The 19,961-nt window shown below is 44.3% G+C and overlaps 1 protein-coding gene across 1 annotated transcript in view; it reads left to right on the forward strand.

Annotated features, from left to right (window-relative positions):
• The window catches only part of skila (SKI-like proto-oncogene a), a 30,125-nt gene extending 10,209 nt beyond the window's left edge, over nt 1-19,916 (forward strand). Inside the window, exons 3-8 of the mRNA XM_072363029.1 lie at nt 8,683-8,775; nt 9,375-9,463; nt 11,327-11,469; nt 14,170-14,528; nt 15,143-15,373; nt 15,786-19,916. Of these exons, the coding sequence (XP_072219130.1) occupies nt 8,683-8,775; nt 9,375-9,463; nt 11,327-11,469; nt 14,170-14,528; nt 15,143-15,373; nt 15,786-16,040 (1,170 nt within the window). The 3' untranslated portion in view covers nt 16,041-19,916. The remainder of the gene's footprint in view (nt 1-8,682; nt 8,776-9,374; nt 9,464-11,326; nt 11,470-14,169; nt 14,529-15,142; nt 15,374-15,785) is intronic.
• The last annotated feature ends 45 nt before the right edge of the window (nt 19,917-19,961 follow it).

Raw genomic sequence — 19,961 nt, forward strand, 5'->3', positions numbered from 1 at the left:
GTTGGATGTATTGAAACCGGTGGATGCATTCATACATTCAAGCTAATAGATAAGTCTATTTCCAAACTGCCCCAAAGTTTTACACTTTGAAGCGAATTGTAGTTCAACAGCCTCGCTGCTGGGGAGACTTGGCCTTCAGAGCCTTTTTGTCCTTGATTTTTATCTTTCGGAGCATGTGGTCATTGTGCCTTGTGGTTCATTGTCTGGCTACAGTTTAGCCAGTTCCTATGACATGTGCACTTTGTAGAGCCAGACATTTTATTTGTCATCATCATCAAAATTAACTGGCTGAGACACATCCTGATCCCAAATGAGGCCATATGCATAGCAGCTCTTTGTAAGAGTGACTCATGTGGAGGGAAGAAATTTAGCCTTCAGTCTCATGATGCAAAATTTTGGCAGGGTTGCCTTTTCTGTCAGCTGCTTTGGCGGGCAACCAGCGTCCGTCATTTTCTACCCAGTAGAGCAGTGCTCCTGATAAAAGTCCAAAAGTTACTCTTGGACTTGGAGTTTTGTCCCTGTGTTGTTAGACGTGCTCAAAATCCTGACCTAAGCTTTGATGACATCTCTTATTAGAGAGATGACAACAGCAGCAGAGGATACTGTCACAGTCTGCAGTGACGGCTTAAAAGCAGTCAAAGGGTCAGGCAGTCAGACACACAAACAAATCACAACCACCACCAACCACTTCCTTCCCTCACCACGACAGCCCTGTCCTGCAGCGTGAGTCACAGCGCTCTATCCGTCCTGCGGTCTGCTCTCCACTCATCAGCGTCACAGTGGAGCCAGGACAAAGATTTATCACCGTCCTGGTTTTTCACTCAGTCAGTTTGATCTTCGCCCAGGTGTGTTCACTTAAAGCTCTGACTCAACCGTAATCAGATTTACCAAACCCAACTGCGCTGTGCCTGGGCTGTTGTTAGACTCGCCCCAGATGTTAACACGAGCCTGTGAGTCTGATGACCAAGTTGACTGAGCGTTTCAGTCACAGATGAACTTTTGAGTTTTTGTTGTGATGCACATTTAGGAGGATTAGAAATAAAAGTAAGGAGTGGATTCTCCTGATCAGATGTCTGTAAGTAGGCGTGGCTGCTTGTCAGAAAACTGCTTTGAAAATGATAGATGGTGACATGGCAGCTGATGGATTTGCATTATGGTAGCTGTGTGTGTGCGTTTGTGCGCAACAGGGAGACAGTAAAGCCCCAGGGGCCGAGAAGGCAAAGCCAAGCTGCCCGCGCAGAGAGGAGCAGTGAAGGCTTCAAACAAGCTCCTGCATGTAATATGAATGAGAACTGAGCTCCCTGCAGAACAGTCAGAGAACCCAGGGCCTGTTTGGATTTAACTGCCTCTCCTTCCATGTGTCTGTGATAGATTTGACCCTGCGGGGCATTTTGGCCAGGTGGAGTTTTCTCTTTGTTGCACTCTGACTTTATCGCTGGTCTGTCCCCCCCCCCCCCATCCTAACCCTTCCTTCTTTTCCCCTCCTCTGTGCCCCTCTGGCCTCATCGCAGACAGTGACAGCCAACCGAGCTCTGACATTTACTGCAGTATTCCATATTACAGCAGAACGGTGTTCCTGTGCTGAGGAAGAAGTAAACAAATCGTAGAAAGGTGACCTTACATAAGGTCCTGTAAAGAAACTTAAACTCTCATAGTAAAAATATTTCAACACCCCGAGGAAGAGACACATAGATAAAATAACTCAAGACATGTCATATAGTGATAGATTACATTAGATAAATGATTCATTGCTGCTCGCTGCTGTTAAGCACATCAAGCAACTAAGTTGCTGTTTGAAGCAGACATCAGCCTGTATTTTGAGGCATTTTATTGGATGCTGTGTAATTTATTGCAAAGAAAGCAGGTCGGGCTGTGTCTCCATTTTGTGTTTTCTCTCTCTGTAGTGATAGCAGTGCATTGCTGGCTGGCTGACAGCCTCTCTCAGCTTTCAGTCTGCTTAGCAACGCTCGTCCTCTCTGCAACTCTCTCACTCCCCTCTTGTCTCTAAGCACTCTGAGTTGTTTCATCCATTCGAATAGTAAGCCAAGTTCCCGTGTATAGAAAACTGCGTGTCTGACTTGTGTTTTGGTGGTGGCAGCGGCGTGTGCATAACTGCTCCTACCTGCAGTTTTGAACCTGTCATGTGCATTCAAACATCATCCCAAGTTTTTGTGGAGAGTTTCTCTATCAGGTTTTAGATACAGTAAATCACACACATACACACAGTGGCCCAGATGAAGCGCAGATGATGAGTACAGTCATCCACAGACAAGACAAGGGCCCACTGGCCTCGTTCTCTGTCGATTTGTGCCCTCCTGGGAGCATGAAGTGTGTCTACTCGTGTCTGTATTTGTTTGCTTGTGGTAAACTGCGTCATCCTCCCACATTGCTCTTTGATGGAGCCGCTGTTTGATGGGATGTCTGTTTACTCATGTGTGTGCATCTTTGTGTGCATGTGTCTCTCTGTCTCATGGCCTGGTTCCCTCATATAGGTGAGCCCCAGCAGCTTCAGTAATTAATGTTCCAAGGGGGCACCGGCGGAGGGAAATGGAGCACACACACTGAGTTGCTCTGCTGGAGACAGCGAACTGCAAATTTTGCAGTACATTAAGATAGTATCCTCATTATCGCATGGATGATTTTTAACTGCCTTTCACAGTCAAACACACTTACTTTGTAAAATATATGTAGGTGTTAACCAGCTGTAAGGCTTTGTATTAATCTAATGACCTACCTTGGTTAGATGTCATTGATTTTAATAGAATTTCCCTGAACTAGTCATGAAACTGGTTCAAGCTGGTTGTCACAAGGCTAAATCATATTTGCTCTTGGGTAAAGCTATGTGATTTGAACTGTGGCATAATTCAGTTGTATTTCTTTCCAGAAAGTCAAAGTAGAATTTATCAGTTTCAGCAGTATTTATCTGTCACTACCTATAAAATATTCCGTGTCATAGACAGTGTATGTGAGATGTGGGGGATTACTTTAGCCTGAGCAGCCTACCTAATTCCAGTCAGACAATTTGTCCATTCATGAGGTAACATCATTACAACCTTCCACATACACTGCAGCAAACGTAGACTGGAAGCCGCCTGGGATTCGACTGTGAAACATGAGAAACAGAGGAGCTAGAGAGGGAGATGAATAGAAAAATTGATCGAGAGAGTATAAAGAGGCGTCTTTTATGTGAAGGATCCTCCAGAAATACTGATGTCGGTTTCTAAATTAAACCCCTGTCTGCCATAAACCTGCAGTAGCTGGACAGTAGATTGTGCCTTTATTAGGGGGAGATTCTACACTCCCGCTTTTATAACTGGCTTCATTTTCTGCCATAGAATCCCATGAACTGTGTCTCCATCAGGTCCCATCGGTTGTAGCTGTCAAGCCCGTGTTGTGTGGATTGTAAAATGGCTGACTGGAACTCTAGCTGTGGAGGGAGCTCAACACTGTGGCAGTGAGGGGGGTGGAGTTGATTGTGCATGTTCGACTGTCTAGACTTATTGCCCATGTGGCGCAAAAATGTACTCGAGTCCCGAAGCCAAGTTAAGTTGGGAATAAACCTGTCCTAATCTGCCTCCTGTGTGCGTGTGTGTGTGTGCGTGACTCTGGCATGACTAAACTGGCTGATGGTTATCAGTGTGTTCGTCTGGCTCTGATCTTTGTATTTGGAAACAGGGAGGAACAGATGTGTGTGTCTGGGGGAAGGCGCAGACAGTCACATGTTGTCTGTTTGTCTCCTTATTTGTCTTGGCTATCTGCCGATTCTTTTTATTTTTTTTTCATTTCCTGTTTCTCTCAGTCACCTGTTTGTCTAACCGTCCACCTGTCAGAGCTGTCCTCACCCACGACCTTCTGTGTTTTATTACCTCTTATCTCGTTGTGCAAGGCTGAAGCGGAAGATAAATAAGTTGAGTAATCTTCATAGCATGAACATTAAGCAAGACCACCATAGATGTAGATGTTCTTTTGTGGCTTTTTTTCACAATTTTACTGAAGCTCAAAAGAATTTGTCAACAACTGAACATGTAGAGCTATAATGAAGTGCACTCTTCTAATTTTAAAGGGTTCATCAGAGAGTCTATACGAAAAAAAAGAAGAAAGAAGAAAAGTATATTCCTTTAATTGCTCCACTTTACTGCCTGGTTCCCCTGTGGGTCTTTATTGATTTGGCTGCTGAGACAAAGTGTGGCTCCCAGTCCATGGATAAATGGCTTATTGGATTAAGACCTCCATATAAAAGCCTCCAGTGTCTCTGTGTGGTGAGCCAGGTGGGAACTCTGAGCACTGGGCCCCGGTAAAACCAGAACCAGCATCCAAAAGACGAGCGCTACTTTCTCTTAGCTCTTCACTGCAAGCAAAAGGCTGTGCTACTTATATCAACTTATTTTTGGTCTTTGAGGAAACAGCGACTTAGGAGACATCTGTGTCAATCCATCCTTGAGTATGATCTTTTCACACCTTTTAACCAGGAAGTATCTGTATATCTTCAAACTGATCGTTGACACAGTTGATGACTGCAGCAGTACAGGATGTGGTCTAGAAACAGACAGGGTGTGACTGACGTTGTAGTGAGCGTCTCAGAGCGTGTGATCCTCCATTCCTCCCTCACTGTCTGTGGCAGATTGAAAAAGCCCGCTGCTATCCGTCTCCCTCCTGAATGCCAGGCACACGAATGGTCGACAGTAGTGGGTGGGGGAATAGGTGGGTGACACTTGTACATTTGGGAAACCCTCCAGATTGTGCTGCCTTCCTGGGGTTTGTTTCAGTTTTAACACCAAGCCACTGATTTGAACAGATGTGGGTATGATTGTGCCAAACAGTGTAAGTGTTTGAGTGTACGGAGGAGATTTTAACAACACAAACACACAGCCCTGCTGTTATGGGATTAAAGGTCAGAATAAGGCTTGTGCATTCTTTACTATGCCCTAGATAAGATTTGCTATTTGGCCCGTTCTCTGATAATAAACAAAGTCAACTGAGAAAATATATTCTAAGGAGCCTGTAGGAAATAATTCTTGCTAATTTTGTTAAAAAAGTTGCACATTTCCATCTTAAATAATTGAACATTTGCTCCATGGAAATTGCAGCACTTCAGCTTATGCGTGTCTGTGTGTGTGTGTCTGTGTGTGTGTGTGTGTGTGGCAGGAGCTGCGTATTTGTTTTATTATGCATGTAAGGAGACGGCATGTGTATTTATAGCCAAGAGTAACTTTGAGTGTGTGCTCGTCTGTAGCACCGAGACAGCAGTCATCTGGAGGGTCCACGTGACTGGAGAGGAGAGGAGCTTGACCTCAGACTTGCTTGCGCTCTGTGTGGCAGTGTGTCAGTCTGTGTCGATGGCACGTTCGCCTTAAGCAGAAGAATGTATAAATCACACCAAGAGTATACTTAGCGTAGAGTAGAAACTAGCCTCCTCCTTGGTATCGGCAAGGCTGAGCAGCCTGAGAGCTAACACTTAGATCATATGCAGTCTTCTGCAACAAAGAAATTGGATGGCTGTCAACTTTTTGTGAAGTTAAAAGCGGTCACCTAAAGCAGAAGTCAGCATATTGAATGATAATGCTGGTGCACTGCTAGCACAGCCAATTATGGAATCTGGTGCTCCTCGCCGAATCACATTTTTGGTCTAAAATATACACAAAAAAAAAACCCTCAATAAATTTCAAAGTACACAAGCTTGAAATTTCATTATTAAAAATATTCCAGCATACACGACAATGCGAGCCTCCGGTATAAGTTAGATGTTCGTGCTTTGCTGTAGGACGCACAGATGTCGCTCACAGCAGAAACACGAAGCTGAAACGCTTTGACTCTCTGCCTGTTTGTCAAGTTGTGCGTGGTAATGCACAGAACCCAAAGTTATGCATATGTGGTACAGTAGCACGAGTAAATGCTGGGTTTAACACCACCGGGAAGAAAAAAGCAGAAACAAGGAGCACTTGCCGCTACATTAGTGCGTCTGTTGCAGAAATGTCACGTGCGCTAACGGATGGAGGACTGAGCTGAGGCTCTGGAAATGGGTCATTGTGGGAGTTCACATGGCTGTGTGTCTCTAGAGCAGTGCGTTTCATTGCGCTGCAAGTGTGTAGTTGCGGCAGCAGGCAGACTGCTGGTGATTAGGAACAACAGGGCAGAGTTCAGCTGAGCGAGTGTGTGGAATGCTAATCCACATTGTCATAAGGCGAGCCTCAGCCCGACAAAGGGCTGGAGACGTACGGGGGTTAAGGGCTGTTTGTGTGTGCTACTTGTGTGTCGCAGGAGCAGCCCAGATAAGAGAGGTGCTTCATTACTGCAGATTAGGAGTGAGTAGTAGCCTAGTGTGTGTGGGTGTGCGTTAATAAATTAAGGTGGGGGTGGGAAGATAGGAGAGGAAAACAGTTGTGTTGAAATGTGCAAACGTTTGCACCCGCACACACTCATTAAGGAACATAGAGCACAGAGCAGTAGTTGTAATCAGCAGGGGTGTGTGTGGGCGTTAAGCTGTCAACTGTCAGGTGAGTAGGAATTACGGGGAGAGACGGGGGGGACCCGGGTGCAGGCTGCATCTCTTTCTCTTCCTATCATACTTATCCTTCTGTCTGAACCAGAAAAGCAGATCTTAACCCCCAACCAGTCCCATCGCCCTCCAATAAAGTCATATGGTTTGATCTTGATCTGGATGCTCTGGTGTCGGTTTGGACTAGTGCACAAACACACACACACAAAATAGGTGAATCTAGTTAGGAGTGTCTCCAACACACATGTGCGCACACACAACCTTTATACTTGAGGGAATCCAGCCAACAAAGACCTGGCACACACACCACTGCAGAGGCTTTTTTGTTGTTTCTGTCAACTCTCCTTCCTTATTCCCCTCCTTCCCTCTATCTCGTCTCTGCCCCATCATCCCACCCTCCCTCTCAGAGCCCTTCGCTCCCCCCCTCCCTCCTCTCAGTGCTGCAGTGCTGCCTTCTGAAGAGAGAGGGGAAAAAAAAAAAAGAAGAAAAATCACCATCCACAAGCATTTGTAAACGGACGAGCCCCCTTCTGTCTAAACACAGAGACACCCCTGGCTCTGCATATGTCTCCAGACATTTGCATATATATAATTATTCAACCATACTCCTGTAAATAAGGGACAATACCATACACGTGGAGCACAAATCAAATACAAAAGCAGGGTTTCAACAGCAGATTGTTTTAATTTCTTCAGTAAATGTTTGATCCTCAGTTTCCATCAGATCTCCCAGAACCTTAGATAGAGTCGTCAAAATTGGTTGAATGGTGTCTGCACCATCCAAAGCCAAAGATTTTCCATTTGCACTAATGTAAAACAATGAAACATTTTCAGTTCAGTTGTATACTTAATTTCACTGAAAATAGTTTGGAATGCACTGATAAAGATACTGGGCAGTGATTATAAAGGCATATGTGGCTAAATGTGACAAAATCTTTAAAGAACATTTCTGATTTCAGTAAAAAATCATGTATTGAGCTTAAAAAAAACCCCCAAAAAACTGCTGCTGCTGGGTCTATAGCTCCTATAAATAATAAGCTGCTAATACCAAGCTGTCACAATCATATGCTCATATTGTTCAGAGGCTGTTTAGGTCTGATAATGACAGCATCCTTCAACCAGTACAGTGCAGAGGAAAATCCTTGAGTCCAGCTGATGAAAGGCTGCCTTTTTACTATTCACTGTGTTCGACTGTATATGTGTGTGTGTGTGGATACATTTTTATAGATGGCTTTAAAAGGCTACTAAGTCAATTATTGATGCTTTCTACAGCCTCCATCTCTTCTTTCTCTTTTCGTCCGTTCACTGCTTTTATACTTTCATTGGATTCTCTCTCCTATTCTCTTCCCAAGTGTCTCCTTTTCCTCCCAACTCCTCTCCTCTCTCCGTCTCCCTCCTTCATCCACTCTGTGTCTGTTGCTGTGGGCTACCTAGCAGCTCGTATTGTGATGCTGGAGGCTCTCGTTCCTCTGGTGCCAATGCTACCTGTCAGTTTGGTACAAAGTGTGTGTGTTTTGAGGTCCGTCTGCCACAGAGAAGCATCAACTCTGTCATCTTGTGGCCTCTTGCTGAGCGTGCCCTGTATTTGCTCGTAAAGACATGCATACACACATGGAGAAAAGCAGCAGCATTTACAGAAAACACTCACGCGCTCAAGAAAAAGATGCAGTGACTCTGTCACATTCAGACACACAAATGTGCATCTGTACGCTTAGTGAGAGGTGGAACTGTGTTGCGTATACGCCAAAGAATCAATCAGAGGCACATAAAAACAAGCCATGTTGACTATCATCATGGCTTTTTCTTGTTTTATTCATAGGCTTTTCTCATCTAGTCTTTTCCCGCTGCCTTCCATTTCTACGGCACTGAATCACAGCCAGCTCAGGCCATACCTCACTAACTGCTGCTCACTTTTAAAGCCATTAGTTTGCACTTTCTCTCTTGGATGTCTCTTTTTCTTATATTTTAAATGCCATTTGTCTCTCCCCTTCACCTCTGACTGCATGCCAGTTGTAATTCTTTTCCTCACTTCTGCCCTCTTCTTATTCCCACGCTTCTCGACGGACTCGGTTATTTTAATTGTTGGGAGAATCATAACAAATCTATCTTGTGCTCCATTTCCTGTACCACTACTTGTGTTTCTTGCCTCTTAATTCAACCCCCGTATGTCTCTTCATGTATTTCAGAAGGCAGGAGAGGAAGAGGAGAGCCAGCTGAGGAAGTCTGTGGATCTCTGCTCTGCTAACGACAAACTGACTGAAGCTGATCCCGCGAGAAAGGTCAGTCATTGTTTCCCCTCCTTGTATGCACGCACGCGTCTCCTTGTCACCTTTCACCACTCGTCTCCCCCTCCTCTACAGACAGGTCAGCTCTCAGGGTCACCAGCCCCACCCCCACTCCCCGACACGCCCCCTGCTTACCCATTCATAGCCGCACGCCTCTCCCCTCCGTCTTGTCAGGAAATAGAATCATGCATCTGTTGAACGGCTCTGCCCTTCACCCCCTCCCCACTGCACACAGCCAAGTTAACATGCAGGGAAGAAGCTCTTTATCACGATTATCTTCTCCTCTGAGTCATGCACGTATACATACATGCACTGTGTCTCAGCTGATGCCTGGTGGATGATCCCTCTCTCACATCTCACATGTATATGTGCATATATTAGCTTTATTAGATTATGGCTCCAAGAGCGCTGTGTGCAGCGCACCACATTCCCACATCCCCCTGCAGTTTCTCTCCATGCTTTCATGTTTATGCATGTGTGTGTTTTATGTGCATTCGAGTGTCTCCGTAAGAAGACTTTAACCAGCACATTACAGGTGCCTGAATACACATTGGGATTGTGTTGGGTGTGATACGTGTGTTTTTTGCCCACAGGGGAAACCATCACCGCCCACTTTGGTGTTCAACCGTCTTTTCACGGACATCAAGGAGGAGCCAGGACACCCCACCCTGGTCCATCCCAGGTACTACACCTTACCTGCGTAGTGCATCAACGGTGATGTGCAATTAGAAGTTTGCAGCTAAGAATGACCTAATTTTCTGTCCGTCAACAGAAGAAAATACATTTCTTTGAACAAAGGCCTCAATCTTTTCTTTTTTCATCGCTTAATCTGTTTTCTTGATTAACTGTTGTCTGATAAAACATTTGAGTGTGCCACGTTTAAAGGGCGCCTCAGTTCTCAACGTGTTAATCTAAGAAAATTCATTTCAAGTTATACTTTCTCTAAACTCTGATGATTGGCTCTCACTTTCTTCAGATTTCCCATTTTATTCAACAACCCACCCCAACTTAAAGATTCTCAAATTCCTTATATTTGAATCAGCATTGAGAGCATATGACTAAATATCTAAACCTGTATTTTGTTTTATTCAGCCTTTGTTGTCTTTCAGCATTATTTTATATTTGAGTGATGTTGAAAAAGCAGACCAGTAGCATTTAAGAGAGTATTAAATCTTAATTCCAGCTGGTATGAATACCAGAAACCATATCAATTGGCCTGCTTTTGTATGTATTTTCCTGCAGTTGAATCTTTGTGCCATATGCTGTTGTCTGTTCTTTTTACGCTTCTGCTGTAGTGAAGTAACCATGAAGAAATGTTAAGTTTCTGTTTGACTTTAGTTTAATTTCAAGCCTGCTTTCATGCCTCATCTACTCCTTTTCCTCTACTTTTCTTCACATGTGCCTCCTCTCCTCTGGCTCCTTGATTTCCCTTCTGTCCCTCCTCAGGCTACACCAGCTTTTGTTTGGATATGGCTCTTGTGTAGCAAACACAGTAATCTGACCCAGATTAAATCCTGGAATTAGATGGTTTATGATACCGTTGCTACATGTGACTGCCATAGACATACTGTGAGGAAGCTCTCAGACATCAGACCAGACAAACCGATGGGGATTATAGCCCGGGTCACCTGCCACCATCACGCAACAACTCCACTTTTAAACCAGTTCAGTCTTGTGCAGATCAGTATGGAGAATGTGTTTTGCTTTGTAGCACGAGTAATACTGAAATGCCCTGCTACAGTGGGACATCACTCTGGACATCTACGGCAGTAACAGTCGTATTTGGGTTGCTACACACATCCATTAGTGGTACACGTGTCTAATACGAGAAGGGCTTACATTATTCAATCACTTCTGACTTGTTTCATGTGAACGAGTCTGAGATTCCCACTCAGGCGAGCAGAGCAGAGAAGAGGAAGAAGGGCTCGGTTGGTAGTGCTGTAGCTTTTCACGCAGTGTCCCACTGAGCTGTCAGGCTTAACCTAGTTCAGTGCTCCAGCCTCAGCGCTGTCTGGAGGGGCCTGTTGGTGGGGGAGGGGTTCAAAGCTCCTCTCCTCTGCTCCCTTTCCTGCCACGAAGCCAGGAATAAACACAAAGTGTTGGCGTAGTGGCTTCAGAGCATCTCCAGGCAGTATCTCTCTCTCGGTTGTAACCACTACCTGAAAATTTGCGATAAGCCGAAGGTCTGTTTAAACTGAGATCCTGTAAACACATGATAAGAAATATCCATATTCCACTCTGTGTTTTCAGCTCCCGCTGTCAGATGCACCCATTTCTTTGAGCTAAAACAGGCGCTAAACAATGATTGTTGTTTTGCTCTGTTTCTCTTGTGTCATGTAAAGGGTCATATAAGTTATTGTACACTGCTCTGTGTTGTGCATAATGCGTCACATTTTGTGACCTTTCCCACAAAAACAGAGCCCATGATCACATAACTAAAGCAACAGAGCAGATGCTCAGAATTGACATTATTAGCAAGACAGCACAATTTATTATGAGAAATGTTATAAAATGACGTCTTTCTCTCTGGACTTCTCTCCCTCAGTTACTACATGTACACATACGATAAGATGGTGGCTCCTAACGTGTCACTGCGGAGGGAGGCTGAGATGAGCCCCGAGATGCTCGGAGCGCTGCTAAAACACCACTACAGCCACAGAGTGCTGGGCCACGACGAGCCACCAATGGGTCAGTAAGCACGCAACAGAGCTGACATAAACTGACAAAACACACACTCACACAATACTTTTATTTAGAGTTTAGATAGAGTTGTTCTTGGAGCATGTCTGGAAAAGTAATTAAAAGCAACTAAAGCCACTTTTACGACTTCAGATTTATTGTCAGAATGAGCCAAGAGGTGCGATTTGAGATCAGCGGGTCAGAACACGAGGCCACGAGAATAACAAGTCAAATATTGCCAGATTTGAGCCAACATTTCTAGATTAAAATGGAATTGTTGAAAACTTCTGGGGCACAAATCAGGTGAGCTGATTCAAAACTCGATGCACAAAAATACAATTCTACCTAAAATCTTCCCCTCTTGCAGCTTGACCTTCTCTTCAGAATAAGTGCAGCTGTTGACAGCATGTAATTATGGTAATGCCACTAAAAGACTTTAAATTGCAGAGCAGGAAACTGGCAAAAGGGCAGAAAATTGTTTCTGCTTTAATAACGGGCTTTAGATCGACAGTGCTCAACATTAACTACATACCTGCAGAGACATGCAGCTACATTAACACCAGACAGCAGATAATGTCAAATTTTGTGGTCTGAGGTCGTCTTCCTGTGATTAGCAGTTTAAAATATGATGATTGCAATTGTTTGGATGATAATATAAATAAATTATAGTGCAGGAAATTTGTAGTAGAGCAAATCTGGTTTATCATAATGGCTTTTCTCTGCACTCCCAGAAAAATAAAACACACCAAATGATTCTATAGAGCATTTACATGAATGTATTTGTCAAAATGCTTCCATACAGTTTCAGTATGAAACTCGAACTGGATGAAATACTGATTTTAGATTGATATTTATTAGTTTTTATTCACATTTTACACAGAAGCTCAACTTTAATTTTAAATAGATAGTCTAAAATGCCCCATAAACCAGATGGGGGCCTATTTTTTATTAGTTTTTTCTTAACAGAAACCATTACAATTTACAATATTGTAAAATAGAAATCTAATGATAAATATATATGTGTTGGAAAGATAAGTTAACATGCATCTCCAATATCCCCAAATCTGTATACATCTACATGAACAATGTGGCAGTAATTGAAAATGTTATAGTGTGTGTAAATCAAATCTTTTACCAAACCTACAAAGATGTTGGTTTAAACAAAAAAACATGTTAGAGCTCTATTTATATTCAGCATGTAACAGAAAACATTAGAGAACAGAAAGTACTGTACATATTAATATTGATTAAGTGTTTATTATTATTAATTAAGCGCTAGGACCAGTTTCAGGGCTCCACACACAATCAGAAGCAACAACTCTAATGATATTTACCCATTAAACATGAATTAATTTGTAATTAATGCTCTTGTGTTTGCACATTAGAGACAGTCTGATGCATGTCTGCTATGAATACTTGACATCAATACAGCAAACAGCAGCAGTCTACGTGCAACATAAGCATAAATGACAGGCAGATCAGGTTCCTGCGTCTCTCTGAGCTGACACATGTTTACTAAAAACACAGACTTAGGTTTACAGCCTGCTGTGATGCACATCATCATGCAGTGACCCTCACATTCTGACTACGATGAACAAGAGGGGTTGGAGGCAGCAGCCTCCTCTCTGCGCTGCGCTGCGTGCGCACAAGAGGATGAATCACAGGCACGGCTTCCGTCTGCCATTATTAACGCTACATCTGACTGCCAGGCTGCCCCGCTCTTCTCATATCTCTCAGGCGTCCTGCTCCCCTTTCTCCTCTCCAACCAATCTGTCTGCCTTCCCTCCATTCCCCATCTCTCCTGGCAGCCAGCTCCACATCCTCTCCGAGTCGACTCTCCTTCTGTTCCACTACTTCCTCTCCCACCCATCCATCCTTGTCTCTTTCCTCTCTGACTTCTCTCATGCCTGCCTCCCTCTCAGTCTGCTGTCGACTCCTCCACCCACTCCTTTTCTTTTTTACCCTCATTGCGAACTCTCTTTTCTTTTCTTATTCCAGCGCGCTCGTCTTTTCCCGTCCCCATTTTCCTTCAGAGCACACTTACCCGCTGCTGTTTTGCCAAAACATTTAGGTGTAATGTAGGAGATTAAACTTTATTACAGGAAGAAGGCTCGAACATGCATTTAAGCTTATTAAGTTAACTTGAAAAATATCTTTTAAGAAATGACACCCCCCCCCCCCCCCCCCCCCCCCCCCCCAACTCGGTCATGTTTAATTTTCAGGTTAGTTGTGCTCTTGGGTAGGAGGCTTAATGACGTGACTCAGTCTCTTGAAAAATCTTTATGAAAAGTACCAAGACTCTGTATCACACTGAATCTTGGTATTGCCACAGATTACCATCCTACCCATTATTTCCCATGATGCACACCTCAGAGGCCACAGCGAGGAAACAAGCCAGAGTTTAAACAGAGGAGGAGTTCGCTCAGAGCAGTGCGGCGCTCCTACACAAGGCCCTTTATTCCTTTCTGTGTGTCTGAGGGCAAACACACAGAGAATTTGTGGGCGAGTGTTTGGTTCCTCGGCTGTTGCCATGCCGTGTGTGCGCTTTCGCTGTGGAAGAAGTGCAAGCTTTTATGAGGCTGTGTGAGGGTGTTACTAATCGTGGGCGGGAGTGTGCACCAGCACGGCTCGCACTTCCTCTTTCAACCACCTCCTCATTTTCCTTTTTTTTCTTTGCCGTCTTCATCCTTCCTTTTCTTCCCTCCTCAGATCTTCATGCGTCGCCTCCCGTCACTGCTGGCGCAGAGGAGGCCAAATCCCAAAGTGCCACTGCTGCCTCGGCCACCGAGTGGGATTGCCAAACCCAGGCAGTTTCCATGGAGACAAGCAGCCCGGGCTGCAAGAAAGCCACCCACATCCCCTCCCACACCCCTCCTCCTGCATCGTTGTTGTCATCGGTAACAGAAGTAGCTGCTAAGGACATGAGCTCTGCCACGGGCGGCGGTGCAGTGGTGCTGGGGGGGCTCGAGGACGACAAGGACAGAATTGTTGTTGAGATCATGCAGATGTACAGCAGGCAGCAGGAGAAGCTCAACTCCACCTTGCACAAGCAGCTGCAGCTGGAAATGGTGAGTCGGTGTTCGTAAACCACAAAGACCAAGATAAATGAGCCCGAGATAACATTACTGTTCCCGACTATTAAAAGTGTCCTTGAAGTAGATGGTGGAGGTGGTGCTCGCCTTCCTCTGACCCCTCTCACCCTCGCTCTATTACACCGAAACACCCTGGAATCAGATGGGTTCCCCACATACATTACAAGTCAGCGAACCATATAAATCTGTGTTTCACTAATGTAACACATGATTAAAGCTCACACGTTTAATTTCAGTTTGCACATCTGGAGATAGAGTTGACCTACATTACTGTGATGTTCACTACCTCTGCTGAATGATGAAGCCCGCTCATAGGATTTGAAGATAATTTGTAATGTAAATTGACGATGTCCTCCATTCGAAAATGCTGGTTGTAAATAGCATTTTTTGCTATTTTTAAACGTAGATAAACACTTTAGTCTTTTTGCCCTCTGCTGTATCCACACACCCACTTAATGTGTTTAAATACACGTCAGAGGTTGCAAACGCGGTTTTGTCAGAATTTGGACAGCGGGGTAGAATCTGGGGTCAGTAAAGTGTCACATTAATATTGTTGCTATTTTCCTTGACTTCATCTCTTGTGTCTCCAGGAACTGGAGGCGTTGCGCGGGGGCGAAGCGGCGAGGCTACGGGAGCTGAGCGCCGAGCAACGAGAGCTGCGCAGCGAGCTGGAGGCAGTGCACAGCGAGCAGGTTCGGCAGCTCAGCCAGGCACGCCAGGAACAGCTGGAGCTGGAGACTCGTCTTGAGCAACTCCGACAGCAGGCCTGTGCCTGTGAGCCGGGGGCTCAGCGGCAGCAAGAGGCCCACTACGCTGCTCAGGTACGAGCTGTGAGCACAACACTGTCACCACAGTGACATACTGAGACATCTGTATCAACAGAGAACTAATGTGACACATTAATACTTAGCTGAGTAGCCTTTTTTTTAAATTTATTTCTGGTGTTTTTAGATATGTCAGATAGATATCATTTTGAGCTGTGTGAGTGTTTGTGTTTCCACCAGACTTAATCCTGACACTGTTTCTGTCTCAGGTTTCTCTCAGTTAGTAAAGATGTTGTACGTTTGTGTGGTTGTGAGATTAAATTCATGTTCTCAAAGTAAAGAGTGGTAACAAAATGGTGCCTTGTACGCAGAATCAGACCCAACTCAGTATATCGAGAATGAAAGATCATGACTTGATCTGGTGTAGTCATAACATAGACTCACATGTTTGTGTGTGCGTGTCCCACAGTTGTCGGAGCTGCGTCAGAGGCTGGAGCGGGCGGAGGCCGACAGGCAGGAGCTGCAGGAGGAGCTGCGCAGAGAGCGGGAGGCGCGAGAGAATCTGGAGCGCACAATCGCTCAGCTCAAGCAGCAGATGGCCCAGTCTGGCACGACGGGAGGCAGCCCCTCTCCCACTCGCACCCCCTCCACTGGACCCCTGAATGCCCACTCCCCACCCAACTCTTCCTCCATGTCTGAGGCCCTAGCGGCTGACCAAAAGTAACTGCAGCCCCTTCAGGCGCCTCCCTCCCTCCCTCATTCCTCTTCAGTCACCCGCCAACTCTACAGACACGAACAAATAAGCCTGAAGCAGAAAGGAGCTTCACACCTCCTCAGGCTGTTTTTTGAGTTGCGCAGCTCACCTTCTTCCCCTTTTATCTCAGTTCGGACTGACTTTTGTTTTTATAATTTAACACGACTCAGATTCTTTTTTATTTTTTCCTCCCTTTCTTCTCTTTAAAAAGTATTTCAAGTTTTTTTTGGGCATGTAGGTTTGATTTAATTTATGGATTTTACTGAACAAACAGCTGCTTTACAGACAGGAGGTTGGTCATGTAGACACCAACTCAACCCATCGCGATCTCTCCGCCTCTATTGACTCTCCTCTTGTATCCTCACCCGCTCTCCGGTTTTTGGAGCTAATGACTTGATTTTAGACTCTGCTCCTCAGTGACAACACTTCGTGCGACTACCTGGCACAGCAGCTGGTGCCCTCAGACACGTAATGCTGCCTGGTTGCGTGCCTCACCTGTCTTTGTATACATAAAGCCCAGACGCTCAAGTACCACTGAGTACAGGAGACTGAACAGATATTTCATTACTTTTATTTTCTTTTTGTTTTGGACTCCTTACAAATACAAAGAAAAATGTAACATGTGAAAATATAAATAATTTATGGAGGTGAGAGACCTTTACTGTACAAAAGAAGACATTTGTCATTTGCAGATGTCGTAGAAACCTCATGAAAATATGCCAATAGTGACGCTGAACTTGAAGTGACTGTTTTTTTTGAGTGTGACCCCCTAAATGGTAGCTAGCTATGAGATATTCTGGCCTGCATCACAGACTGGTTTCCTCTTCACTCTGCTGGGCAGCACCTGGACTCTCCTACTATAGACCAAACAGTTTGTTGGTTGATTCACCCGCTGCTCGCCGTCTCCTCGAACCACCCCCCTCACTGGAGAACTACTTTACCTACTTTTGTGCCAGTTGGGGAACACAAACAGTCCCTTGACATGCTCTCGTCCTCCTGAATCTTCTGGGAGAGGAATGTGTTTGGACACGGGTGGTGTGGCTCCTGAAATAGAAGAAAGGCTGATTCTCACGTGTGTGTGTGTGTGGTAGCAGCACCGTGTTACCATAATAATACATACGGCATCGTCACATGCATGCAGACACCCGAGTGTGTCGTGTAGTGGAGGCATTCATGCGGAACAATGGCCCCAGCGTTCCCAGCAGATCAAAGCTGCAGTCTTTTTCTGCTTTGAGGGCTTTTTTTTTCTTTTTTCTTGTATCGTTTGACGTGGTCGTTAGCAGATAGTTTCATCCACACCTTGTTCTTCAGACCGTCATCTAAGAATGTGGGTCACAGGTGAAAGTCGTTATACCAGGGTGGTTTGGGTTATTCTGCCTGGCTGAACAAACAGCATCGGCAGGGAGAGGAAGAGAGGGGAGCGCTCAGAGGACTGGTGCGCTCCCTCCTCCCCTGCGGCAGGCTGGGTGGCCTGGAGGAAACCCTTTTTTTGTTTTTTTTTGTTTTGTACCACCAGAATGAGGGCAGCTGCTGTCGTCTGGGGCCCTCTACCCACCCTTGGGTGACACTGTTCTGGATCTCCCAGCTCTCGGGCATCCTCCCTCGTCTTCCTCTCCCACAGTCCCTCACGCACACATGCCCGTGCACCCCAGCGCCACATCAGCTGGAGTGTGCGCTGCGTTTTGTACATGCCCAGGAGAGCGAGCAGACGTCCAGTCAGAGGAAGAGAGGACTTTTATTGTGTCAGTTGCCAGGCAAAAGCGCTTTTTATTGCCACTAAGATCCCTGTGAGCGAGTGAGTGCGCGTGTGTGTAAATAACTGTGTAATGGGATCGGCATCGGCTAAACTGAGCTTTTTTTTTTTTTTTTTTAATGCATCTGCTATTAATGCAAATTGATAGACATTCCACTGTGCGCCATCCTGTCCAATGCAGATTTTTCTTACACAGCTTCCCTTTACAATAACAGAGCTTAAAGAGCGGGCAGAGTACAGTTGGGGTTTTTTGATGGTCATGAACGCAGGTGCAAGTGAAAGCAAACCCACGCCACAAATGTACACTTTACTGTTGTTCCATTTAAACCTTTATTGAAATGATGAAAGAAAATATTTAACATATTAACAAAAGATTTATATTCACTTTGTAAATACAGTAGTCATTAATATATTAACTGTTCTTATATAAATAATCTTCAGAAGGTTATATAATTTGGACCAGAACTAAGGCTTCAGTCGGCCGTGTTTTTGCTTTCTTTTTATAAACAAATGAACTTTGCAGATATGAAAACTTGAGTGGATGTGAGGAGTGAAGTGCATGGTTTACTCGGACATGAGGCGAAATAGGAAAACAATACTTTGTTACACACTTCTCCCCCACCTTTTCGGAACTGATGCAATTGTTTTTGTGGATCTCATCTTAAGCTGTTTTAATGTGTAATGTAAGCTTTTTTTAAATTTCCTTTCTTTCTTTTTTTGCTCTTTATTGCCCCTTCTCCCACCTGAGCTAAATTGCAAATTTGTCTTAAGAAAACTCATTTTGGAGACAAAAAAAAAACAAGAAAGAAAATTAACAGAAAATGATTTTTTTTCTTCTTTTTTTGCATGTTTTGCTGCCCTTAACATTTGTCTCTGGGCCACTACGTCAATCTTTTTATTGTTAAAAAGGAAGAAAAAAAAGGTTTCCCTCCATGTCGAGAAGGCTCTCCTGCATGTTGTATTGAACACAGGCAAGTTTTATATCATTAACAGTTGAGAAGGTGATTATTGAAGCCCAGTTTGATTGAAAACTGTGAGCGTCGGCCTCCCACGTCTGACTGAAACGCAGTGGCTTTGAAAAAGGGAAAGAGGGAGAAAAAAAACGTGCTCATGTGGCTCTGGATGCGGGGTCGTTTTTTCTCATTCAGATCACATATTATCCTCGTCAGCTGTCGCTCGCACGATAACCAGTATTATTTTATATTCACTTATTTACCTCTACAGCTAAACAGAAACCTGATTAATCTTTTAAGTCACTGAATGAGCAGACTTCAGCTTTATAGAAACCTGTCGTCTGCTCTTTTACTCACGGAGTAGTTTGCATTTTTTACACAAGGGGGCGCTGTTTGACCTTTTAAGTGTGCATCTATGATGAGACAATAATAATCCCTTAGAACACTTGCTGGGCCTTTTTTGCTTTTTGCGGTGTTTGCGAGAGCTTGATATGATTTGTACAGAGTTTCTACAGGGTGAATTTAGCCCGACTAGCTAAAACAAAGCAAAGGACGAGTTTTGCCACTTGAAACCTATTCAAGATTTAGAAACGCCACTAAAAGTAAAAGTTGTGGGAGGCTTGCTTTGTAGTTAGGTGAGTAATTTTCAGCCACTAAATATTCTTAGAAGTAGAGCTGCGGCGATGTCTGATCACACTGATCGCAGGTTACTAAGAGAACCCTATTTCAATTCATACACGTCCTGGAAAAGATGGGAAAAAAATTAACCTTTTTCCCCTTAATTATGAATCATGAAATGCAGTGTCTGTGTATGACGACTGCATACTACGTTGCCAATACTACAGTGTGATGAGACTTTTGTTCTTGCATGAATAGAGACACTGTTCTCCTACCTCATGTTGTGATATAAGATGTTTTTTAAGCAGAGGACACTGCATCTCTAACTGTTGATCATCATTATTTACTAGTAAATGACATACATGTAAATGCTTTTAGCAGATACCTCAGATGTATCCAGTGTTTGTTTATTTCTGTTTTTTTTTTTCTTTTCCTTCCCGCATTTCAGACCTTGTAAATAAACCCTGTATAGAAAACGAACTTGGATCAAATTCAAGTAAAGATCTGTAGTGTCAAAACTGGTGTTGTCTTGTTTTTCTTTGAGGTGGTGTCGTTCTCATCGACTTC

This window comes from Leuresthes tenuis, unplaced genomic scaffold, assembly GCF_036924035.1.
Source record: "Leuresthes tenuis unplaced genomic scaffold, fLeuTen1.0.hap1 SCAF_14, whole genome shotgun sequence".
Classification (NCBI taxonomy): Eukaryota; Metazoa; Chordata; class Actinopteri; order Atheriniformes; family Atherinopsidae; genus Leuresthes; species Leuresthes tenuis.